The sequence below is a fragment of the Balaenoptera physalus genome (genome assembly GCF_965194825.1).
Source record: "Balaenoptera physalus genome assembly, chromosome: 5".
NCBI classification, from domain to species: Eukaryota; Metazoa; Chordata; class Mammalia; order Artiodactyla; family Balaenopteridae; genus Balaenoptera; species Balaenoptera physalus.
The window spans coordinates 123068258-123095479 of NC_138884.1; the positions used below are offsets into that span (position 1 = coordinate 123068258).

Genomic DNA, 27222 nt, shown 5'->3' on the forward strand with positions numbered 1-27222 from the left:
TCTAAGAGGCTCAGGCTTAATCAGATCTTATGTTTGGAGCTGTGAAGGTAAAACTTCCTGAAAACCAAAGGACAGCTTTCTCTTAGGTCCTCAGGTCTAGGATACACCTACAGTTGATCTAAACTTCAAAATATTGCTCCTTTTAAAATAAACTTTTTTGATATATTCCGCATCTGAACAGTCATATTATTCTCTATGTTATTCTCCTTAGAACAGTATTTAATTTTTTTTTTTTTTTAGAGAAGGTCTCTCTCTTTTTTAAAAAAATTAATTAATTTATTTATTTATTTATTTTTGGCTGTGTTGGGTCTTTGCTGCTGCACGCAGGCTTTCTTTAGTTGCGGTGAGCGGGGGCTACTCTTTGTTGTGGTGTGCAGGCTTCTCATTGTCGTGGCTTCTCTTGTTGTGCAGCACGGGCTCTAGGCATGCAGGCTTCAGTAGTTGTGGCACGTGGGCTCAGTAGTTGTGGCTTGTGGGCTCTAGAGCTCAGGCTCAGTAGTTGTGGCACACGGGCTTAGTTGCTCCGTGGCATGTGGGATCTTCCCAGGCCAGGGCTCGAACCCGTGTCTCTTGCATTGGCAGGCGGATTCTTAAGCACTGCACCACCTGGGAAGCCCAGAACAGTATATAATTTTGTTGCTGCTTCCAGAAATTAATCACCCTAAAAATCTAATACTAACTGAACAGACAAAACTGGGGCTTGGGCCTCAAAACCAGCTGGAATCAGGGCTTCCACTGCTGTCACTAACTCCGTCTCTTTCTCTGAAAGTCTGCTTCTCTCTCTTTCCCTGTAGACCAGATTCCTCCACATGGCAGGAAGCGCAGCCCACTGAAAACTTCCTAAACTTTCCACCATTAACCACTGTAGCAGACGCTGTTGCTGTCCTGGCTGTGTCTCCTCAGCCCATCTATGAGGTCATCTACAGTTGGGGAATTGCTCCCCTACCTGTCCCAGGCTTCCTACCTCTAGCATCTGCATCATTCTGCCTGAGGACAGCGGCTGGGGGAGCGGGCTGGGACAGCAGGTAGGGCAGGCCAGAAGTGCCAGTTGGTTAATATGCCCAGGAGTAATCTTCAGGCAAAGAGGGGTGGGAATTGGTGCACAAATACCTTACTTTCCTCATTCTTTGGGAGGACAATTCTGAGTTTTGTTTTATAGGTCTCTTAGAGGGTTCCCAGCAGGACTCAACACCTTTTATTATTGCTTTCTTCCTTTCCCTGTCCCCCAGTGTGACTGTATTTGGAGACAGGGCCTTTAAGAGGTAATAAAGGCTAAATGAGGTCATAAGAGTGGTGCCCTGATTTGACAGAATTAGCGTCCTTATAACAAGAGAGTTCTCACTCGCTGTGCTCTCTCTTGCTCTCTCTCTCTCCATGTGCACATACCAAGGAAGGACATGTGAGGACATAGTGAGAAGTAGCCATCTGTAAGCCAGGAATAGAGTTCTCACCAGAAACTTGATCTTGAACTTCTACCTTTCAGAACTGTTACAAAATAAATTTCTGCTGTTTAAGCCACTTATCCTGTGGTATTTTGTTACAGCAACCCTAGCCAACTAATAGAGTCCTGCATCTTACTCCACTCAGTAAAGCCCACCTCAGTCCACGTTGTTAAGTCAAAAAGCCAGGAGTCTTTCTCCTCCCCTTCCTTCACCCTACTCTCTACGTCCAATCCAGCAACATCCATGCTTCTAACTCCAAAATTTATCTTAAATCTATTTATCAACTGCTCTATACTTTCACTGCCACAATCTCTACTTCAAGTCACTATCATCTACGGCTCCTCTTGACTGGTTTCCTGGCTTCCACCACAGTGCCCATCAAATGCATCTTCCACACGGCAGCCAGCAAAATCTCTTAAAAATATAAATGTAAATGTAACGGGTGTTCTGCTGAAAACCCTTCAGTGATTTCCCCGGGGAACACAGAGCAATATCAAAGTTCTTAACCTGACCTGCAAGGCTTTGTATGTCTGGTCCTGCTCCCTGTCCCAATTTCATTTAACTACCACTTTCCCTGTCACTTTCCACAATCCAGCTACTTTGGTCTCCTTTCACATTCTTGAACCCACCCAACTCTTTTCAATCGCAGGGTATTTACACTTGCTGTTTCTGTACGTGGTATGTTCTTCCCCCTACTGCTGCCACAGCTGGAGAAGCCTTCCTAATCATCCATAAAGTAGATTCCCCCTATAATTTCAGAGTATCTTCACAACTTTTCTGTATAGCAACTATCTCAGTTTGTTTGTTCTCTTGAGTAACATCTCTCTCCCCTGCTGGCCTTTAAAATCAGAGATCATTCCTGTTTTGTCCAACACACTATATCCAAGTCTTACAAGTTCCTGACCTATAGAAGGCATTCAGTAAACACTGCTGAATTCCTATTTATTCATAAATTTTATATTTCACAGTAAAATTTCATTGCTCATTTCACACATTTCCAATTAAGATCATGCCTAGGCACTTCATTGTATATCATTTGTTACTACTCTTGGGACTCTTTTTCTGCTATATTTTCTACTTGGTTTAAGAAAGCTATTAACTTTTCAAGTATATCTTATCTTCAGCTCCTTTACAAAATTCTTCTTAAACATCTCATTTTTAATTGATTCATCTAATTCTATTTCTTCCTTTCTAATTATGTATGCCTCTCATTTCATGTCACATTGCAAAAAATAAAACATCTGAATAACAAAGAAGATAGCAGTCACCCACATTTTGTTATTTATTCTAACAGAAATCATTCTGTGCTGTTTCATTACTAAAATAATCATGGTTGGTTGTTCATAAACTTTCTTGATCATGTTAAAAAAATTATCTAGTCTTAAGATTTTTATCTTTTTAGTTTTTAGTAGAGTCATTTCTTATAAGACTACCAAAATTTTTTACTCACAACTGTTAAAACTTTGTTTAGGGAATTCCCTGGTGGGCCAATGGTTAGGACTCGGCACTTTCACTGCTGGGGTCTGGGCTCAATCCCTGGTCAGGGAACGAAGATACCACAAGCCGCAGGGTGTGGGCAAAAAGACCAACATAAAAAACTTTGTTTACATTATACCTTATTTGCTTCCCACGAAGTCCTCTCTGTTGATTTAAAATTATAATCCAAATAATTATATAAATGTTCTGAATCTTTAGGAGGGAAATCTAAAATTGTTGTGGGGGGAAAAAAAAAGCATGGATCTTTACATAATAGTTTGTTCAATGTCAAATAACTTCTTAATTTACATTTTATTTATAATTTACTTACAATCATTTTCAACTGAGTCCTTATTAGACTCAGCTGTCACTTGAAAATCCTCTTCAATATTAAAGCTAGTACCTCCTTTTGGAAAATTTTCTTCATCTGGGAACTAGAAAACAGAGATCCATTTATCAGTTTAGAAAAAATGTGTGCGCATATCCATATCTTTACCTATCTCTATCTACACGTATAGTTTATAGTTATAACTTGAGACACAGACAAACAGAAAGAAATATGTTATAAAGCCAATTCCATTCGGGGAAAGCAGGGTACATTATATTTCATCAATTCTTATGACTCACGTTTCTTACATCTTAACATCTTTGAAATAGGGATGCACCCCAAAAATGACATTTTTACATCTCTATAGCACAGGCAACATCTGTGACATAGTTGTCTTCGCCTGTGCAAGTGCAACTATATGCAAAGTAGTCATACTATTCAAATAATGATCACTTAAATATGACTTTGTGCATTGTTAACATTAGACATATTAAGCAATTCTGTTGTTTAAATGTCTTCAAAAAGATCACACTAGGATTTAGCATTGAAAAAAAAGTACTGTGGGGACTTCCCTGGTGGTGCAGTGGTTAGGAATCCACCTGCCAACACAGGGGACATGGGTTTGAGCCCTGGTCTGGGAAGATCACACATGCCGTGGAGCAACTAAGCCTGTGCGCCACAACTACTGAGCCTGCGCTCTAGAGCCCACGAGCCACAACTGTTGAAGACCACGAGCCACAACTACGGAGCCCGTGTGCACAACTACTGAAGCCTGGCACCTAGAGCCCGTGCTCTGCAACAAGAGAAGCCACCACAATGAGAAGCCTGTGCACCACAATGAAGAGTAGCCCCCACTCACCGCAACTAGAGAAAGCCCACGTGCACCAAGGAAGACCCAATAAAGCCAAAAACAAAGATTAATAAAGAGCAGAAACTAACACAACATTGTAAAGCAACTATACTCCAATTAAAAAAAACAAAGGCATTCATTGATAGCTTCTATCTGTCAGGCACAGAGCGAGGAACTGGAAATACAACAAACAAATAGCCACTGACGGTGCCTTCACAAAGCAGATACTTTTGGTGGGAGAAAATTAAGGAAGAAGTGAAATTTGTGGCCCTGAACCAAGATGGCGGAGTAGAAGGAGGCGCTCTCACTCCCTCTTGCGAGAACACCAGAATCACAACTAGCTGCCGGATAATCATCAACAGGAAGACACTGGAACTCACCAAAAAAGATACCCCACATCCAAAGACAAAGGAGATGCCACAAAGAGACAGTAGGAGGGGCACAATCACAGTAAAATCAAATCCCATAACTGATGGGTGGGTGACTCACAGACTGGAGAACACTTATACCACAGAAGTTCACCCACTGGAGTGAAGGTTCTGAGGCCCACGTCAGGCTTCCCAATCTGGGGGTCCGGCAATGGGAGGAGGAATTCCTAGAGAATCAGACTTTGAAGGCTAGTGGGATTTGATTGAAGGACTTCGACAGGACTGGGGGAAACAGAGACTCCACTCTTGGAGGGCACACACAAAGTAGTGTGCGCATTAGGACCCCGGGGAAGGAGCAGTGACCCCAGGGGAGACTGAAACAGACCTACCAGCTAGTGTTGGAGGGTCTCCTGCAGAGGCAGGGGGTGGCTGTAGCTCACCGTGGAGACAAGGACACTGGCAGCAGAAGTTCTGGGAAGTACTCCTTGGTGTGAGGCCTCCCAGAGTCTGCCATTAACCCCACCAAAGAGCACGGGTAGGCTCCAGTGTTGGGTCGCCTCAGACCAAACAACCAACAGGGAGGGAACCCAGCTCCACCCATCAGCAGTCAAGCGGATTAAAGTTTTACTGAGCTCTGCCCACCAGGGAAACAGTCAGCTCTACCCACCACCAGTCCCTCCCATCAGGAAACTTGCACAAGTCTCTTAGTTAGCCTCATCCACCAGAGGGCAGACAGCAGAAGCAAGAAGAACTACAATCCTGCAGCCTGTGCAATGAAAACCACAATCACAGAAAGACAGACAAGATGAAAAGGCAGAGGGCTATGTACCACATGAAGGAACAAGATAAAACCCCAGAAAAACAAATAAATGAAGTAGAGATAGGCAACCTTCCAGGAAAAAGAATTAAGAATAATGATAGTGAAGATGATGCAGGACCTCGGAAAAAGAACAGAGGCAAATATCGAGAAGATGCAAGAAATGTTTAACAAAGACCTAGAAGAATTAAAGAACAAACAAACAGAGATGAACAATACAATAACTGAAATGAAAACTACACTAGAAGGAATCAATAGCAGAATAACTGAGGCAGAAGAACGGATAAGTGACCTGGAAGACAGAATAGTGGAATTCACTGCTGCAGAACACAATAAAAAAAGAATGAAAAGAACTGAAGACAGCCTAAGACACCTCTGGGACAACACTAAACGCAACAACATTCGCATTGTAGGGGTCCCAGAAGGAGAAGAGAGAGAGAAAGGACCCGAGAAAATATTTGAAGAGATTATGTAGTCAAAAACTTCCCTAACATGGGAAAGGAAATAGCCACCCAAGTCTAGGAAGCGCAGCGAGTCCAATACAGGATAAACCCAAGGAGAAACACGCCGAGACACATAGTAATCAAATTGGCAAAAGTTAAAGACAAAAAAAAATTCTTGAAAGCAGCAAGGGAAAAACGACAGATAACATACAAGGGAATTCCCATAAGGTTAACAGCTGATTTCTCAGCAGAAACTCTACAAGCCAGAAGGGAGTGGCATAATATACTTAAAGTGATGAAAGGGAAGAACCTACAACCAAGATTACTCTACCCGGCAAGGATCTCATTCAGATTCCACAGAGAAATCAAATGCTTTACAGATAAGCAAAAGCTAACAGAATTCAGCACCACCAAACCAGGTGTACAACAAATGCTAAAGGAAGTTCTCTAAGTAGGAAACACAAGAGAAGAAAAGGACCTACAAAAACAAATCCAAAACAATTAAGAAAATTCTCATAGGAACATACATATCGATAATTACCTTAAACGTGAATGGATTAAGTGCTCCAACCAAAAGACACAGGCTTGCTGAATGGATACAAAAACAAGACCCATCTATATGCTGTCTACAAGAGACCCACATCAGACCTAGGGACACATACAGACTGAAAGTGAGGGGATAGAAAAAGATATTCCATGCAAATGGAAATCAAAAGAAAGCTGGAGTAGCAATACTCATATCAGATAAAATAGACTTTAAAATAAAGAATGTTACAAGAGACAAGGAAGGACACTACACAGTGATCAAGGGATCAATCCAAGAAGAAGATATTATAAATTATAAATACATATGTACCCAACATAAGAGCACCTCAATACATAAGGCAACTGCTAACAGCTCTAAAAGAGGAAATTGACAGTAACACAATAATAGTGGGGGACTTTAACACCTCACTTACACCAATGGACAGATCATCCAAACAGAAAATTAATAAGGAAACACAAGCTTTAAATGACACAATAGACCAGATAGATTTAATTGATATTTATAGGACATTCCATCCAAAAACAGCAGATTACACTTTCTTCTCAAGTGTGCACAGAACATTCTCCAGGATAGATCACATCTTGGGTCATAAATCAAGCCTCAGTAAAATTAAGAAAACTGAAATCATATCAAGCATCTTTTCTGACCACAACACTGTGAGATTAGAAATGAATTACAGGGAAAAAAACGTAACACACACAAACACATGGAGGCTAAACAATACGTGACTAAATAACCAAGAGATCACTGAAGAAATCAAAGAGGAAATCAAAAAATACCTAGAGACAAATGACAATGAAAACACGACGATCCAAAACCTATGGGATGCAGCAAAAGCAGTTCTAAGAGGGAAGTTTAAAGCTATACAAGCCTACCTCAAGAAACAAGAAAAATCCCAAATAAACCATCTAACCTTACACCTAAAGGAACTAGAGAAAGAAGAACAAACAAAATCCAAAGTTAGCAGAAGGAAAGAAATCATAAAGATCAGAGCAGAAATAAATGAAATAGAAACAAAGAAAACAATAGCAAAGATCAATAAAACTAAAAGCTGGTTCTTTGAGAAGATAAACAAAATTGATAAACCATTAGCCAGATTCATCAAGAAAAAGAGGGAGAGGACTCAAATCAATAAAATTAGAAATGAAAAAGGAGAAGTTACAACAGACACCGCAGAAATACAAAGCATCCTAAGAGACTACTACAAGCAACTCTATGCCAGTAAAATGGACAACCTGGAAGAAATGGACAAATTCTTAGAAAGGTATAACCTTCCAAGACTGAACCAGGAAGAAATAGAAAATATGAACAGACCAATCACAAGGAATGAAGTTGAAACTGTGATTAAAAATCTTCCAACAAACAAAAGTCCAGGACCAGATGGCTTCACAGGTGAATTCTATCAAACATTTAGAGAAGAATTAACACCTATCCTTCTTAAACTCTTTCAAAAAATTGCAGAGGAAGGAACACTCCCAAACTCATTCTATGAGGCCACCATCACCCTGATACCAAAACCAGACAAAGATACTACAAAAAAAGAAAATTACAGACCAATATCACTGATGAATATAGATGCAAAAATCCTCAACAAAATACTAGCAAACAGAATCCAACAACACATTAAAAGGATCATACACCACGATCAAGTGGGATTTATCCCAGGGATGCAAGGATTCTTCAATATATGCAAATCAATCAATGTGATACACCATATTAACAAATTGAAGAATAAAAACCATATGATCATCTCAATAGATGCAGAAAAAGCTTTTGACAAAATTCAACACCCATTTATGATAAAAACTCTCCAGAAAGTGGGCATAGAGGGAACCTACCTCAACATAATAAAGGCCATATATGACAAACCCACAGCAAACATCATTCTCAATGGTGAAAAACTGAAAGCATTTCCTCTAAGATCAGGAACAAGACAAGGATGTCCACTCTCACCACTGTTATTCAACATAGTTTTGGAAGTCCTAGCCACGGCAATCAGAGAAGAAAAAGAAACAAAAGGAATACAAATTGGAAAAGAAGAAGTAAAACTGTCACTCTGCAGATGACATGATACTCTACATAGAGAATCCTAAAGATGCCACCAGAAAACTACTAGAGCTAATCAATGAATTTGGTAAAGTTGCAGGATACAAAATTAATGCACAGAAATCTCTTGCATTTCTATACACTAATGATGAAAAATCTGAAAGAGAAATTAAGGAAACACTCCCATTTACCACTGCAACAAAAGGAATAAAGTACCTAGGAATAAACCTACCTAGGGAGACAAAAGACCTGTATGCAGAAAACTGTAAGACACTGATGAAAGAAATTAAAGATGATACCAACAGATAGGGAGATATACCATGTTCTTGGATTGGAAGAATCAATATTGTGAAAATGACTATACTACCCAAAGCAATCTATAGATTCAATGCAATCCCTATCAAATTACCAGTGGCATATTTTATGGAACTAGAACAAAAAATCTTAAAATTTGTATGGAGACACAAAAGACTCCAAAGTGCCAAAGCAGTCTTGAGGGAAAAAAACGGAGCTGGAGGAATCAGACTCCCTGACTTCAGACAATACTACAAAGCTACAGTAATCAAGACAATATGGTACTGGCACAAAAACAGAAACATAGATCAATGGAACAAGATAGAAAGCCCAGAGATAAACCCACGCACCTATGGTCAACTAATCTATGACAAAGGAGGCAAGGATATACAATGGAGAAAAGACAGTCTCTTCAATAAGTGGTGCTGAGAAAACTGGACAGCTACATGTAAAAGAATGAAATTAGAACACTCCCTAACACCATGCACAAAAATAAACTCAAAATGCATTGAGACCTAAATGTAAGACCAGGCACTATAAAACTCTTAGAGGCAAACATAGGAAGAACACTCTTTGACATAAATCACAGCAAGATCTTTTTTGATCCACCTCCTAGAGTAATGGAAATAAAAACAAAAATAAACAAATGGGACCTAATGAAACTTCAAAGCTTTTGCACAGCAAAGAAAACCATAAAGAAGATGAAAAGACAACCTTTAGAATGGGAGAAAATATTTGAAAACTAATCAACAGACAAAGGATTAATCTCCAAAATATATAAACAGCTCATGCAGCTCATTAAAAAAACAAACAACCCAATCAAAAAATGGGCAGAAGACCTAAATAGACATTTCTCCAAAGAAGACATACAGATGGCCAAGAAGCACATGAAAAGCTGCTCAATATCACTAATTATTAGAGAAATACAAATCAAAACTACAATGAGGTATCACCTCACACCAGTTAGAATGGGCATCATCGGAAAATCTACAAACAACAAATGCTGGAGAGGGTGTGGAGAAAAGGGAACGCTCTTGCACTGTTGGTGGGAATGTAAATTGATACAGCCACTATGGAGAACAGTATGGAAGTTCCTTAAAAATCTAAAAATAGAATTACCATATGATCCAGCAATCCCACTACTGGGCATATACCCAGAGAAAACCATAGTTTAAAAAGACACATGCACCCCAATGTTCACTGCAGAACTATTTACAATAGCCAGGACACAGAAGCAACCTAAATGCCCATCGACAGATGAATGGATAAAGAAGATGTGGTACATATATACAATGGAATATTACTGAGCCATAAAAAGGAACAAAATTGGGTCATTTGTTGAGATGTGGATGGATCTAGAGACTGTCATACAGAGTGAAGTAAGTCAGAAAGAGAAAAACAAATATCGTGTATTAACACATATATGTGGAACCTAGAAAAATGGTACAGATGAACCGGTTTGCAGGGCAGAAGTTGAGACACAGATGTAGAGAACAAACGTATGGACACCAAGGGGGGAAAGTCGTGGGGGGTGGTGGTGGTGGTGGGATGAATTGGGTGATTGGGATTGACATGTATACACTGATGTGTATAAAATTGATGACTAATAAGAGCCTGCTGTATAAAAAAATAAAATAAAATTCAAAAATTAAAAAAAGATTAATAAAAAGTACTGTGTTCACAGAAAGACAAGAAAACAAAGCAGTGTGATATACAATAAAACACTGTGCTCAAATAAATCTAAAAGAATCTTCCACTAAATATAACATTAAAAATCCAAGTGAAGGTGAAAAGGTTCTGGAGATCTGTTTCATAACACTGTAAATATACTTCCCATTACCAAAGTGTACACATAAAAATGGTTAAGACTGTAAATCTTATGATATAAGTACATATGATACATGTTTTTTACCACGTTAAAAAAAAGACTTTTTTAAATAAAAAAGGCAGTGAAAAACATTGTGTAGTGCTAATTGACCGGTCTTTCTTAGTGGTATATATTACAATGGTGCTTGTTACAATCAATGATAGTATCTTAGGATTTGATGAAATACAAGATTGTTTTAAAGTTCAGAGACTGCTGTGTGCAAGCAATCTGTCACACTTATTTCAAAAAGCTCTTATCTGTGTTGGTAAGTCTAGGCATTTTGCCTTAGAACATTTTTTATAAACTCAGGATATAAAACATGACCATACTGATGTATGTGAAAATAATTAAAAATAAAACAAATGGATATAAATTTCTTTTTCAGTATGAAGTACTCTAATTCTCCTCTCAAAAAGAAAAACAGGAAATGTGAAACAAAAACACCTCTTACCTTTAATGAAACTAAGAAATAATGGTAACCCTGAATTACAATATATTAAGAGGATGGGGAAAGAGTATAGGCTTAGCAATATAGAAGAAAGTCAAACCAAAGTACCTACTACAAGACAGACCAATAAGAAATAAACTGATTAACCCCGATAACCATGGAAACACTTAGAAACTGGAGTCCACAGGGACTGCTGAAAAAGGATACAATGGGCTGAAAACGTTTAACAGAAGTTCTAAAAGAGAAAACTAAGAAAACAGTGGGAAGAAAATTACCAAAGAAATGAATTTTTTTTAAAAAATTTTTTATGTGACTGGTAAACTTGTACCTGCAGGATGAAAAGACTCACTGAATACAGTATATGGTATTAATAACCTGAAAGAAGGCATACCACAGTGAAATTTCATAACACCAGGAATAAAGAAAAGATGTTAAAAACTTCTAGAAGGAGAAAGCACAATTAAATTTAAATTTAGAAAGAAAAAAGCAGATTATATCCAAATTCTATACTCAGTCGAACTATCAATCAAGTAATGAGAACAGAATAAAAACATTTTCAACATGCCAGGTCCCCCAAACCTCCCATGCTCTCTTCAAGGTGTGCTCTAGAAAAACAAGAAAAAAAGACAATGTGTTCAAGATATTGACAAACCAAGCTAGCAAAGAGGCAAAGGGCTTTTGTAAAATGGTGCAGATTATAGTGGACAGATGGAAGACCTAGAAAATAAATGCAACTAACACAGATTATCTGATGAATTTGTGTGGATTCCTGTATTGAAGAGCATTTTGTAAAATTCTGGAGGATGTGGGAAAATCTTTATCCCAATATTTGAAGAACACTAAGCAAATTTTTTTAAAATTATAAACTAAGAAAAAAACTCAAAAATTATAAAAGAAAGAAAATGTATACTAATTGGCTCAGCAGTGAAAATATTAAAACATTTATAATAATGAAAATGTTGACTATTTATCTAAAAATTATGATATAGCTATACTAGGAGTCTGGAAGAATATAGAGGGGGAATTCAGAATTAACTTATTTTACTTAACATAGCCACTCTATAATTAGCTCTTGCTAAAGATAAGTGTAAAACCACAACAAGAGCTAATAAAAGTGTCAAGATTTATTTTTAAAAAAGCATTAAATGAAGACTGAGTTCTGGGCTTGGGCTTCCCTGGTGGCACAGTAGTTAAGAATCCGCCTGCCGGGCTTCCCTGGTGGCGCAGTGGTTGAGAAACTGCCTGCCAATGCAGGGGACACGGGTTCAAGCCCTGGTCTGGGAAGATCCCACATGCCGCAGAACAGCTAGGCCCGTGAGCCACAACTACTGAGCCTGCGCGTCTGGAGCCTGTGCTCCGCAGCAAGAGAGGCCACGACAGTGAGAGGCCCGCGCACCGCGATGAAGAGTGGCCCCTGCTTGCCACAACTAGAGAAAGCCCTCGCACAGAAACGAAGACCCAACACAGCCATAAATAAAATAAATTAAAAAAAAAAAAAAAAAAAGAATCCGCCTGCCAATGCAGGGGACATGGGTTCGAGCCCTGATCCAAGAAGATCCCACATGCTGCAGAGCAACTAAGCCCGCGAGCCACAACTACTGAGCCCATGCACCACAACTACTGAAGCCCACGTGCCTAGAGCCCATGCCCTGCAACAAGAGAAGCCACGGCAATGAGACGCCTGTACACCACAACAAAGAGTAGCCCCACTCACCGCAACTAGAGAAAGCCTGCGCAGCAATGAAGACCCAACACAGCCAAAAATAAATTAATTAAATAAATTAAAAAAAAAAAAAGAGTTCTGGGCTCCAGGGACTTCCCTGGCGGTCCAGTGGTTAGGACTCCGTTGTTCCACTGCAGAGGGTACGGGTTTGATCCCTGGTCAGGGAACTAAGATCCCGCATGCCACAAAGCATGGCCCAAAAGAAAAAAAAGTTCTGGGCTCCAGAAACCATAAAAGAAAACACTGAAAGATCTGATTATATAAATATTAAAAATGAATTTCTGGAAAAAATCATAAATACAGTCAAAACACTAATAAATTAGGAAAAATGACAAAGGGTTAATTTTCTTAACATAGAAAGAGTTCCTGCAAATCAAACATACAAATAACATATAGAGAACCTCTATACCAAAACTGTAAAACATTATTGGGAGAAATTAAAGATTGAAATAGAGAGATACATTATTACAATATTGAAAATAAATCAATTTTTGCAAAATTGCAAAATCAATTATTGCAAAAATATTGATTCTCCTCAGGATCTGTGTACACAATGAAATTCCAATCAAATTCCTAACATGTTTATGAGTACATATGGAAACCATTAAGCTAATTCTAAAATGTACTATATATGAAAATGCAAAAAGCTAAGAACAAGAAGATTTAAAATGCATGAAAACACATACTTAATAAGACATAAAGACCTCTAAAACTCCAGACCAATGAATCAGAATAGCAACCAAAAACAGACCCAAAACATATGGACATCTGATTTATGGCACAGGGAGAAGTGTGAAGGAATGGAGAAAAGACAGTCTTTTCAATAAATGGTGCTGGAGCAACTGGATGTCCATATGGAAAAAAATATGAAACTTTATCTGTACCTCAATACATAAAAATCAATTATAGGTGAATTACAGATCAAAATGTGAAAAGCAAAATAATAAAGCTTCTACAAGGTAACATGAGAGAATATCTTTATGACCTTAGGCTAGAGAAAGACTTCTAAAATAAGACAAAAAAGCAATAATCAGAAAGGAAACAACAGATAAATTGTATTGTATTGAAAATTATAAACTTCCATTCATCAAAGGCATCATTAAGAATGAAAGATAAGTCAGAGTCAGGGAAGATAAGCACACCAATTAAAAACTGAGGAAGAAAGCTTAACAAACACTTCATGAGAGAGGATACAGAGAAGGCTAATAATATACAAAAAGGTCCTAACCTCATTATTAGGCAGGAAAATGCAAATTAAAACCACAATGAAATAGCACTACATACCCACCAGAATAGCTAAAATTCAAAACAAGAAACTGTCAGGACCAAGTGTTAATGAAGATGTAGAGTGATGGGGACTCTCATACATTCCTGATAGAAAATATAAACTCTAATAACCATTTTGGAAAGCAGTTTGGCATTATCTACTAAAAGTAAAGACATCCATAACTAGTGACTCAATAATCACACTTCTAGGTAGTGTAACTAACTGAAGCATGTCATGTGTATACACATTCATGACAGTACATGATTGTTCACAGCAGGATTATCTGTAATAACCTCCAAATGCAAACAACCCAAACAACTGAAGAATGTATTGGGGTGTACTTACACAATGGAATACTACACCAGCATTGAAAATGAATAAACTACAGCCACAAGCAACAACATGGATGAATTTCAAAACTGCAATGTTGAACAAAAGAAGGCAGACACAAAAAAAACACTGTGTATTACTCTATTTAAAGTTTTAAAAGCAAAACTAATATATGGTATTATAAGTCAAAATGGTGATTATCTTTGGGGAGAATGGAAGGGGTAGTGACTGAAAGGGGGCAGAAGGGGTACTTCTGATATGCTGGTAATGCTCTATTTCGTAAGGGTGGAGGTTACATGGGTGTGTTCACTTTGTGGTAATTACTGGGCTGAGCACTTACGGTCTGTGCACTTATTTTGTACGTGCATTATGCTTTAATAAAAAGGGGAAAAGTTTAAAAAAAGTCTCTTTAACAGATACTGTTTCAAATACATGCATACATCCTTTCTCCATAACCTTTTCTATTTGGGTAGCAATGAGAGGTATTTGGTGTCATACTTAGTGGGGAGAGGGGTGGATATTAGAAGGAAAAAAAAATCTGCTAGCTGTTAAATATATTTTCTATATGTAATCTGCCTAACTGCTCTTGTCATAAATTTCTACTATTCTCTGAAGTGAAAAGTAATCCTTTAAATTCCTGATCCTAAAAAGGCAGTAAATCTTTCAAATATTTTTGTCTTATTTAGTTTGATTTAAGATATGATATTTCTTGTCAATTTACTAAACTTTTTTTTAACTTACAACTGTACAAAGATTTAAATATACTCTCTTTACAAAATTTAGTATTGACATAAAGAAAATGATTTGGCAAGATGCAGCTATAAAAATATTTTTAAGGGCTTCCCTGGTGGTGCAGTGGTTGAGAATCCACCTGCCAATGCAGGGGACACAGGTTCAAGCCCTGGTCCGGGAAGATCCCACATGCCATGGAGCAACTAAGCCTGTGTGCCACAACTACTGAGCCTGCGCTCTAGAGCCCGCGAGTCACAGCTACTGAGCCGACGTGCCACAACTACTGAAGCCCGCGTGCCTAGAGCTCATGCTCCGCAACAAGGGAAGCCACCACAATGAGAAGCCCGCGCACTGCAACGAACAGTAGCCCCCGCTCGCTGCAACTAGAGAAAGCCCATGCGTAGCAACTGAAGACCCAGTGCAGCCAAAAATAAATTAATTAATTAATTTAAAAAAATATATATATATATATATATTTTTTACCTGAAAGAAGTCAATCTGCATACAAGTGCTAGGCAACGCTGGTGTCAAAAAACAACTGTTTGTCGTGCAGTTTTCATACGCAATGCTATCTGGAAACTGACTGCATTCAAGCTGTGAGCTGTGTCCTCTCACCATCTCAGCACTAGCAGCTGATCCTTTCACTTGATGCCCTTGAAATTCAACAGGCTATAGTAAATTATTAAAAATGAGTATTACATAAGTATACATATTTACAATATACATATACAAAGAAAATAATGCATAATTTGGCTTTCTATTGAATGTTAGTTAATGTAAATAATTACTAAGAGACTAATACTGAAAACCAGGAAATATTCCTATTATCCTAAAATATGTTAAGGGTAGACTAATTTAAAGTGCAGTGATTGGGGCTTCTCTGGTGGCACAGTGGTTAAGAATCCACCTGCCAATGCAGAGGACATGGGTTTGAGTCCTGGTCCGGGAAAATCCCACATGCCGTGGAGCAACTAAGCCCGTGTGCCACAACTACTGAGCCTGCACTCTAAAGCCCACGAGCCACAACTACTGAGCCCACGTGCCACAACTACAGAAGCCCACGCGCCTAGAGCCCATGCTCTGCAACAAGAGAAGCCACCGCAATGAGAAGCCAGAGCACCACAGCGAAAAGCAACCCCCGCTCATGGCAACTAGAAGAAAGCCCGCGCACAGCAACACAGCCAAAGATAAATAAATAAAAATAAATAAAACATTAAAAAATAAATAAAGTGCAGTGATTTAACTGCATTCAAGGTCAACATTAATAAGTATGATTTTTTTTTTTTTTTTTTTTTTTTTTACAAACACAAGGAGTATAATGATAATGGGTTGATTAAGCCAGAAAGACACAGGTGCTCCTTCCTCTATGCTTCCACTACACATTACACAACTTTTTTGGTTTTTTATTTTTGTTTTGGCCACACTGCATGGCTTGTGGGGTCTTAGTTCCCTGACCAGGGATCAAACGCGGGCCCTTCGCAGTGAAAGTGTGGAGTCCTAACCACTGGACTGCCAGGGAATTCCCCACAACTTTCCATTATAGACATCACATTACACTACAACGAAGTTTCTTCTTATCTGTATACTAACTGTACTGCAAGCTCCTTGAGGGCAAAGACTCTTCTGCTTCATCAGGATATCACTTGCATTTAATACCATGCTTGGAATACAGGAGGCAATCAATAAACACATGATAATAGGAAGGGAAGAGAGAAGGAACAGAGGAAGCATTTTCCTTTAAGGGTTTTGTAAACTATCAGGCTATTAGCAAGAGGGATGCTGGGTTCCCAGCTTCCCAGAAGATCTGATCCTATAGCTCTGAGAACAAAGGCCTAAGAGTACCAAGACAGACATGTACCTCAGAGGGGTGCTTTCACCCCCTCAGAGACTTGGTCTGCTTTCAGACTTCAGATGGCTTTCTCTGCTGCCCCTTTGAGGGTTCTAGGATTTTTACTCTGCACAGGGTGACAAAGCCTACCCAGAACGTGGAAAAATAAGAGTGCGTAGAGCCAAAGGAATGTACATAAAGAATGAATTTATTTCTAACTGATAAATTAACAGAATGACAAAAATACATAATCTGAATATTCTCTTATTTAAAAATGAAGATTCTAAATCACACATTTGAAAGGAACTAAATTGCCTCTGAAACAAGAGTTTTGTTGAAAACATTATTCTGAATTTTAAAACATAACATATATCAGTAAAAAAAAGTCGAAACCTTTAAAGACTGTGTATTTCTGCTTTGTTTGATGTGGAATACAAAATTCTCTACAAGCAAACAGATGCCTTGCTTTCTTTGATGCTATGTAGATCTTTTCCAGAGATCTGTTGAGTTTTAAGAATAGAATCACTATTTACAAAACCCAAACATTTATATGCTGTTGTCTCTATCAGTTTTTGCTGTGGAGTGGGTAGCATTACTTAGAGCTTGGGCTATATATACTTCTATCCCTTCAGCCTGAAGTAAAAGTGGTGGAGTAAACTATAATGAATTAAAAGTTATAAATATCTTCACTTTGTTCTACACAGAACATTCATTAACTGTACTTTACATATCTTTGTGCCCAATCCCTAGGATATCCTATGCATACATAATGCATTATTAGTTCATTAGTAACAGAGAGAGGGCTCAAGACCAAAAAAAGGGGTAGGAGTCATTAGTGTCTCTTGCTCTTAAAACCAGGTTAATTCATTTTGCTCACTAACCTTCTGACTATGAAAACTCTGATAGTTGTGTAAAAAGATAGCAGGAAAACACTGTGGCTTAGAAAATCAATTCTTCACAAATTTTACCTTGGGGTCACAGGTTTCTCTCTCCATTTGTTTAGGAATAACATCTAGAAAAGCAGTCTCTTCTTCACTGCCCAAGGAAAAGAACTAGGATAAAATATCAATAAGTATGTTAGCTAAAATAGTTTTGTAGGTGTTTATGAGTTTGATGGGAAAATATTCCTCAAACTTAAAGTTAAGTCTGTCCTTTGAAAATGATGATACTTGTCATCTCCATACTGCTTCTCTATATACATACATACAATAAGCTACCCTCGGCAAAGGAGTGCTCTAGCAGAAAAAGTACTATACTAGTTAATTTAAAAACTCAGCATATTAGAAAATTGGAATTCTAAACTTTTAATTGAATTCTTTTTTAACATTGCTGGGTATGTTATAAATCCCATACTAATATTTATGTTAATGCAGATTATTTAATTCAAAAATTAGTGTAAAATTAAAGAAGTGTAATAGTTTATTTAAAGAGTGAATCATCTTCTAGCAACCATAAAACACAAGATACAGACAACAGCAACTAGTCATTTTTAGTTCATCAAGTAACTATATAAAATAGCCATAATTTCTAATATGAACTACAGACTCAGAAAATGAGCTCAACTGTAGAAGTAATTTCTTTATGTTTAATAAAAATGGAGAAAATATTTGTAACTAAAAGAGGTAAAATAGTGTATTTATTCAAATAATAGTCACTTTCCTTTTATAACAATATACATAAGCACAACTGCCAATCAGGTAGCTCTTAAAAACATTCAACTCATATTTTAGAACTAGCATTTTTGAATATAGTGAGTTTAAAAAATTAGTTAGCATATAGTATCTTCTACCTCCTTGGCTTTGTGTGACTAATCACACTTACAGAAATAAGGTGAAGGTGGCATTAAGTATTAAGAGCACCCTAACTTTAAGTTTTGAAAGTTCCTTCTATCACTAGTGTGTATGAAGAGTTTGATTCAGAGTTGCAGCAAGAAAGCTATTATAAAAACACAAATGTACTTTGATATTAATGCTAAAAAGATTTAAATTATTTTTTTTGCAAAAGATTCTAAGATCTTTTTCATTATTGTGAGATTATAAAATATTTTGCTTTAAAAATATACGACATTTATTTAAATGGCAACTCATCCTGGAGGGAAAAACAGTGATAGTGTTAATTTGCAATTTATACTTTGTGATAATTATCCTTGAAAAAGTTTAAACTGTATTTTTTTCAAGTGAAAAAAACCCAGTAAGAATGTGATCATTTGTAAGCAGATGCTGACTGTTCATTATTTTATACACTTGATCTTGTAATATAAGGGTGAAAAATGACTGAGTCACCACAATGGATTTTGTTTTATTTTGTACTGTTCTAGGCAACAGAGCCTGCAGATGCAGTTGTAATTGTCAATGACAATTCTTGGATTAGGTAATGCTTGCAAGTTTGAAAAATTAGCTTTATGATAAAAGATTTGTTATTTACCCAAATTCTACTGACTACGCAGGACACTTATACAAGACAGTAGGCTCATCTAAATGAGTATAAAAGGGTAACTAATTACAAATAAATTTGAAAACTGGCAATATAGAATCCAAACATATAATTACATGCCATACCTATATATACGAATACAATTTCTGGCTATGTTACATTTTAAAAGTTAACTCACCTGCAAAGACTGAAGTGATTCACTTGGTTCAACTTCATTTTCTTTTATCATCTTAGGAATAGAACATTAATATAAGATAAGCCAAAAGGTAATAGTAAGTTAGAAAATAAAATATAGATTTTTTTAGACATAAGAAACATAAGGACACCATTACTAATAATCAAAGAAATAAAAACTAAGTGTTGATTAAATACTATTTCACTTAGGAAGAATTTTAAAAGATCTCAGTGCTGGTAAATATGAAATGAAACAAATATTCATATTGTAAAACATTAAGATATTTTGATTTGACTTATATCAACAATCTAAGAAAGTTGTTCTTGGCCTTTCAAATTATCAGTTCCACTTCTAAGAATCAAATCTAAGGAAATAACTAAACATAAACAATAATTTATGTGCAAAAACATCTACTAAAGTTTTATTTACAAAAGCAAAATGCTGGAAATAATCTAAATGTCCAAAATAGGGAACTGTTTGTCCAAAGCACAGGATATCCACGAGATGGAATGATAAGTAACCTTTAAAAGGTATGTGTAAGAGTTCTTAATAATGTGAGAAAATATAATATGATATTAAGGAGAAAGGATATAAAACTATTTATACCCATCAATCTAACCATATTTTTAAAATTAGGCCAAAAATGCTGGAAATGTTAATAGTAATTATCTCCAGGTGGTATGGTAAGTTTTATTTTTTCTTTACCTTTTTCCGCATTTAAAAAAAAGGAGGAAAAAATTGATATTATTAAAAAAACAGTAACATGGAAAATAGAATATGATACAAACTGGGGGTAAAGGAAACAAGGAAAGAACTGTCTCTTCAAAAGTACTAAAAGCATCTTCACTGAGAAACACTAATCTAGATAACTTATTCTAGAATTTCATTTCATCCTAATTAGTACTATTATTTTTTATATTATTTCCATGGTTCCCAAACTGGTGTAACAAGGTACTTTGGGGTGCCACAGTGAACTCAACAGAGGCTCCACAAGATATTTTAAATTTGAGGGAAACACAGTGTCATTAGACATCTGTCAGAAACTGAACAAACTGCAAACTCAAGGTAGCTCAGTTTCAACATCAGATTTCATGTCATTTCTGTCATTGACATCATATCTTTGTGAAGCTGGGGTTTAGGAAATTGCTATGATAAAAGTCAATTGCCATACAAAAATCAATGTGGACCTAGAAACTGAATCTATTCCAAGCTTTGAGAAGTTGGACAGTGCCCAACAAGTGCATGCATTCCATTAGTAACTGTGTTTATTTAAAAATAAAATGCTTATCGTAACCATTTCACAATATATGCATATATCAAATCATTATGTTGTACATCTTAAACTAATACAATGTTATATTGTCAATTATATCTCAATAACACTGGAAAAAAAAGACAAAATGCTTACCAAATTACTAAGTTTTTAATACTACTAACTAAATAAATGGAACTGCTAGGTTTCTTTTGGCCAAGCGATGCAATAAAAAAAATCACTAAGATACAGGAGAGGTCGTGAACCAACATAGCTTCAGACCCCTGTATTTCTACAGTATCATTACAAATTATAGAACATTCTATATCAAAATAATAAATATACTGACAGAAATAAATGTACCTGTTGAGGATCCTGGTTCAGATGAGGAGACTTTGGTATAGCTTGTGAAACTACTGCAGTCAATGGTTTCCTAGCTAGAATGGACAAAATCCAATGATCTTATTCATCATAAATATAGTAGTGCTCTAAAATTTTTAAAAACTTATTTCTAAAACTGAGTGAAACAAGAAATATAACAATTGTTTCCAAACTACAGTATGCCAGGCACTGGGGAAACAGCAGTGAACAAAACAAACAAGATCCCTTGAAAAGAAAGGGACACAGAAGTTAAATAAATTCAGATTGTGATACAAAAGGGTCTCATAACACAGGGTGATATGAGAGAGAGTAACGTTAGCAGGATGATCTGAAGAGATCTCTCACAGGAAGTAACATTTATACTGAAACCTGAAGACTAGAAAAAACCAGCTATGCAGGGGTAAAGGTGTTCAGGCGAAAGGCAGAACAAGTGTAAAGATTCTGAGACAGAAAAAGCTGGCAAGCCTGCAGAATGGAAAGGAGGATGGGGGGAACTCAGCCGGCTTGAGAACCAAGAAGAGAGTTCTGAGAAAGGTCTGAGAAAATACTTGGAGATTAGTAAAAAACTTCCCTAACGTGGGAAAGGAAATAGTCAATCAAGTTCGGGAAGCAGAGAGTACCACCCACAGGATACACCCAAAGAGAAACACACCGAGACACATATTAATGAAACTATCAAAAATTAACGACAAAGAAAAAATTTTAAAAGCAGCAAGGGAAAAGCAACAAATAACATACAAGGGAATCCCCATAAGGTTAACAGCTGATTTTTCAGCAGAAACTCTACAAGCCAGAAGGGAGTGGCAGGACGTATTTAAAGTGATGAAAGGAAAAAACCTAAAACCAAGATTACTCTACCAGCCAGGGTCTCATTCAGATTCGATGGAGAAATTAAAACCTTTACAGATAAGCAAAAGTTAAGAGAGTTCAGCATCACCAAACCAGCTTTACACCAAATGCTAAAGGAACTTCTCTAGGCAGGAAATACAAGAGAAGGAAAAGATCTACAAAAACAAACCCAAAACAATTAAGAAAATGGTAAAAGGAACATACATATCAATAATTACCTTAAATGTAAATGGATTAAATGCTCCAACCAAAAGACACAGATTGGCTGAATGGATACAAAAACAAGACCTGTATATATGCTGTCTACAAGAGACCCACTTCAGACCTAGGGACACATACAGACTGAAAGTGAGGGGATGGAAAAAGATATTCCATGTAAATGGAAATCAAAAGAAAGCTGGAGTAGCAATACTCATATCAGACAAAATGGACTTTAAAATAAAGACTATTACAAGAGACAAAGAAGGGTACTACATAACGATCAAGGGATCAATCCAAGAAGAAGATATAACAATTGTAAATATTTATGCACCCAACATAGGAGCACCTCAATACATAAGGCAAATACTAACAGCCATAAAAGGGGAACTCGACTGTGACACAATAAAATAGGGGACTTTAACACCTCACTTTCATGAATGGACAGATCATCCAAAATGAAAATAAATAAGGAAACACAAGCTTTAAATAACACATTAAACAAGATGGACGTAATTGATATTTATAGGACATTCCACCCAAAAACAACAGAATACACTTTCTTCTCAAGTGCTCATGGAACATTCTCCAGGATAGACCATATTCTGGGTCACAAATCAAGCCTCAGTAAATTTAAGAAAATTGAAATCATATCAAGTATCTTTTCCGACCACAACACTATGAAACTAGGTATCAATTACAGGAAAAAAAACTGTAAAAAATACAAACACATAGAGGCTAAACAATACACTACTAAATAACCAAGAGATCACTGAAGAAATCAAAGAGGAAATCAAAAAATACCTAGAAACAAATGACAATGGAGACACGACGACCCAAAACCTATGGGATGCAACAAAAGCAGTGCTAAGAGGGAAGTTTATAGCAATACAAGCCTACATCAAGAAACAGGAAACATCTCGAATAAACAACCTAACCTTGCACCTAAAGCAATTAGAGAAAGAAGAATAAAAAAACCCCAAAGCTAGCAGAAGGAAAGAAATCATAAAGATCAGATCAGAAATAAATGAAAAAGAAATGAAGGAAACAATAGCAAAAATCAATGAAACTAAAAGCTGGTTCTTCGAGAAGATAAACAAAATTGATAAACCATTAGCCAGACTCATCAAGAGAAAAAGGGAGAAGACTCAAATCAATAGAATTAGAAATGAAAAAGGAGAAGTAACCACTGACACTGCAGAAATACAAACGATCATGAGAGATTACTACAAGCAACTCTATGCCAATAAAATGGACAACCTGGAAGAAATGGACAGATTCTTAGAAATGCACAACCTGCCGAGACTGAACCAGGAAGAAATAGAAAATATGAACAGACCAATCACAAGCACTGAAATTGAAACTGTGATTAAAAATCTTACAACAAAAAAAAGCCCAGGACCAGATGGCTTCACAGGCGAATTCTATCAAACATTTAGAGAAGAGCTAACACCTATCCTTCTCAAACTCTTCCAAAATATTGCAGAGGGAGGAACACTCCCCAACTCATTCTACAAGGCCACCATCACCCTGATACCAAAACCAGAAAAAGATGTCACAAAGAAAGAAAACTACAGGCCAATATCACTGATGAACACAGATGCAAAAATCCTCAACAAAATACTAGCAAACAGAATCCAACAGCACATTAAAAGGATCATACACCATGATCAAGTGGGGTTTATTCCAGGAATGCAAGGATTCTTCAATATATGCAAATCAATCAACGTGATACATCATATTAACAAATTGAAGGAGAAAAACCATATGATCATCTCAATAGATGCAGAGAAAGCTTTCGACAAAATTCAACACCCATTTATGATAAAAGCCTTGCAGAAAGTAGGCATAGAGGGAACTTTCCTCAACATAATAAAGGCCATATATGACAAACCCACAGCCAACATTGTCCTTAATGGTGAAAAACTGAAACCATTTCCACTAAGATCAGGAACAAGACAAGGTTGCCCACTCTCATCACTATTATTCAACATAGTTTTGGAAGTGTTAGCCACAGCAATCAGAGAAGAAAAAGAAATAAAAGGAATCCAAATCGGAAAAGAAGAAGTAAAGCTGTCACTGTTTGCAGATGACATGATACTATACATAGAGAATCCTAAAGATGCTACCAGAAAACTACTAGAACTAATCAATGAATTTGGTAAACTAGCAGGATACAAAATTAATGCACAGAAATCTCTTGCATTCCTATATACTAATGATGAAAAATCTGAAAGTGAAATTAAGAAAACACTCCCGTTTACCATTGCAACAAAAAGAATAAAATATCTAGGAATAAACCTACCTAAGGAGACAAAAGACCTGTACGCAGAAAATTATAGGACACTGATGAAAGAAATTAAAGATGATACAAATAGATGGAGAGATATACCATGTTCTTGGATTGGAAGAATCAACATCGTGAAAATGACTCTACTACCCAAAGCAGTCTACAGATTCAATGCAATCCCTATCAAACTACCAATGGCATTTTTCACAGAACTAGAACAAAAAATTTCACAATTTGTATGGAGACACAAAAGACCCCGAATAGCCAAAACAATCTTGAGAACGAAAAATGGAGCTGGAGGAATCAGGCTCCCTGACTTCAGACTACATTACAAAGCTACAGTAATCAAGACAGTTTGGTACTGGCACAAAAACAGAAATATAGATCAATGGAACAGGATAGGAAGCCCAGAGATAAACCCACGAACATATGGTCACCTTATCTTCGATAAAGGAGGCAAGCATATACAGTGGGGAAAAGACAGCCTCTTCAATAAGTGGTGCTGGGAAAATTGGACAGGTACATGTAAAAGCATGAAATTAGAACACTCCCTGACACCATACACAAAAATAAACTCAAAATGGATTAAAGACCTAAGTGTAAGGCCAGACACTATCAAACTCTTAGAGGAAAACATAGGCAGAACACTCTATGACATAAATCACAGCAAGATCCTTTTTGACCCAGCCCCTAGAGAAATGGAAATAAAAACAAAAATAAACAAATGGGACCTAATGAAACTTAAAAGCTTTTGCACAGCAAAGGAAACCATAAACAAGACCAAAAGACAACCCTCAGAATGGGAGAAAATATTTGCAAATGAAGCAACTGACAAAGGATTAATCTCCAAGATTTACAAGCAGTTCATGCAGCTCAATAACAAAAAAACAAAAAACCCAATCCAAAAATGGGCAGAAGACCTAAATAGACATTTCTCCAAAGAAGATATACAGATGGCCAACAGACACATGAAAGAATGCTCAACATCATTAATCATTAGAGAAATGCAAATCAAAACTACAATGAGGTATCATCTCACACCAGTCAGAATGGCCATCATCAAAAAATCTAGAAACAGTAAATGCTGGAGAGGGTGTGGAGAAAAGGGAACACTCTTGCACTGTTGGTGGGAATGTAAATTGATACAGCCACTATGGAGAACAGTATGGAGGTTCCTTAAAAAACTAAAAATAGAACTACCATACGACCCAGCAATCCCACTACTGGGCATATACCCTGAGAAAACCATAATTCAAAAAGAGTCATGTACCAAAATGTTCACTGCAGCTCTATTTACAATAGCCAGGACATGGAAGCAACCTAAGTGTCCATCATTGGATGAATGGATAAAGAAGATGTGGCACATATATACAATGGAATATTACTCAGCCATAAAAAGAAATGAAATGGAGATATTTGTAATGAGGTGGATGGAGTTAGAGTCTGTCATACAGAGTGAAGTAAGTCAGAAAGAGAAAAACAAATACAGTATGCTAACACATATATATGGAATCTAAGGGAAAAAAAAAAAAGGTCATGAAGAACCTAGTGGCAAGATGGGAATGAAGACACAGACCTACTAGAGAATGGACTTGAGGGTATGGGGAGGGGGAGGGGTGAGATGTGACAGGGTGAGAGAGTGTCATGGACATATATACACTACCAAATGTAAAATAGACAGCTAGTGGGAAGCAGGTGCATAGCACAGGGAGATCAGCTCGGTGCTTTGTGACCACCTAGAGGGGTGGGATAGGGAGGGTGGGAGGGAGGGAGATGCAAGAGGGAAGAGATATGGGAACATATGTATATGTATAACTGATTCACTTTGTTATAAAGCAGAAACTAACACACCATTGTAAAGCAATTATACTCCAATAAAGATGTTTAAAAAAAAAAAAAGAAAAAAGAAAAACGGAGCTGGAGGAATCAGGCTCCCAGACTTCAGACTATACTACAAAGCTACAGTAATCAAGGCAGTATGGTACTGACACAAAACAGAAATAGAGATCAATGGAACAGGATATAACGCCCAGCGATAAACCCACGAACATATGGTCACCTTATCTTTGATAAAGGAGGCAAGAGTATACAATGGAGGAAAGACTGCCTCTTCAATAACTTGTGCTGGGAAAACTGGACAGCTACATGTAAAAGAATGAAATTAGAACACTCCTTAACACCATACACAAAAATAAACTCAAAATGGATTAAAGACCTAAATGTAAGGCCAGACCCTATAAAACTCTTAGAGGAAAATGTAGGCAGAACACTCTATGACATAAAACATAACAGGATCCTTTTTGACCCACCTCCTAGAGAAATGGAAATAAAAACAAAAATAAATAAATGGGACCTAATGAAACTTAAAAGCTTTTGCTCAGAAAGGAAAACATAAAGAAGACGAAGACAACCCTCAGAATGGGAGAAAATATTTGCAAATGAAGCAACTGACAAAGGATTAATCTCCAAAATTTACAAGCACCTCATGCAGCTCAATATCAGAAACACAAACAACCCAATCCAAAAATGGGCAAAAGACCTAAATAGACATTTCTCCAAAGAAGATACAGATTGCCAACAAACACATGAAAGGATGCTCAACATCACTAATCACTAGAGAAATGCACATCAAAACTACAGTGAGGTAACACCTCACACCAGTCAGAATGGCCATCATCAAAAAATCTACAAACGATAAATGCTGGAGAGGTTGCGGAGAAAAGGGAACCCTCTTGCACTGTTGGTGGAATGTAAATTGATGGAGCCACTAAGGAGAACAGTATGGAGGTTCCTTAAAAAACTAAAAATAGAACTACCATATGACCCAGCAATCCCACT

General features: G+C 37.0%; 1 protein-coding gene across 10 annotated transcripts in view; it reads right to left on the minus strand.

Annotated features, from left to right (window-relative positions):
• ZGRF1 (zinc finger GRF-type containing 1) overlaps nt 1-27222 on the minus strand; it is a 77266-nt gene that overhangs the window by 29480 nt on the left and 20564 nt on the right. For 9 of the 10 annotated variants that reach the window (XR_014263910.1, XM_082462739.1, XM_082462737.1 and 6 more), the window contains 6 exons: nt 21030-21103; nt 19418-19468; nt 17775-17858; nt 15462-15647; nt 3250-3352; nt 3058-3155 (listed from right to left, as the gene is read on the minus strand). Coding sequence is in view for 9 of the 10 variants with exons in the window: in XM_082462739.1 (XP_082318865.1) it covers nt 3058-3155; nt 3250-3352; nt 15462-15647; nt 17775-17858; nt 19418-19468; nt 21030-21103 (596 nt within the window). In the remaining variant the exon portion in view is untranslated. The remainder of the gene's footprint in view (nt 1-3057; nt 3156-3249; nt 3353-15461; nt 15648-17774; nt 17859-19417; nt 19469-21029; nt 21104-27222) is intronic. The other variant, XM_082462741.1, reaches the window with a different exon arrangement.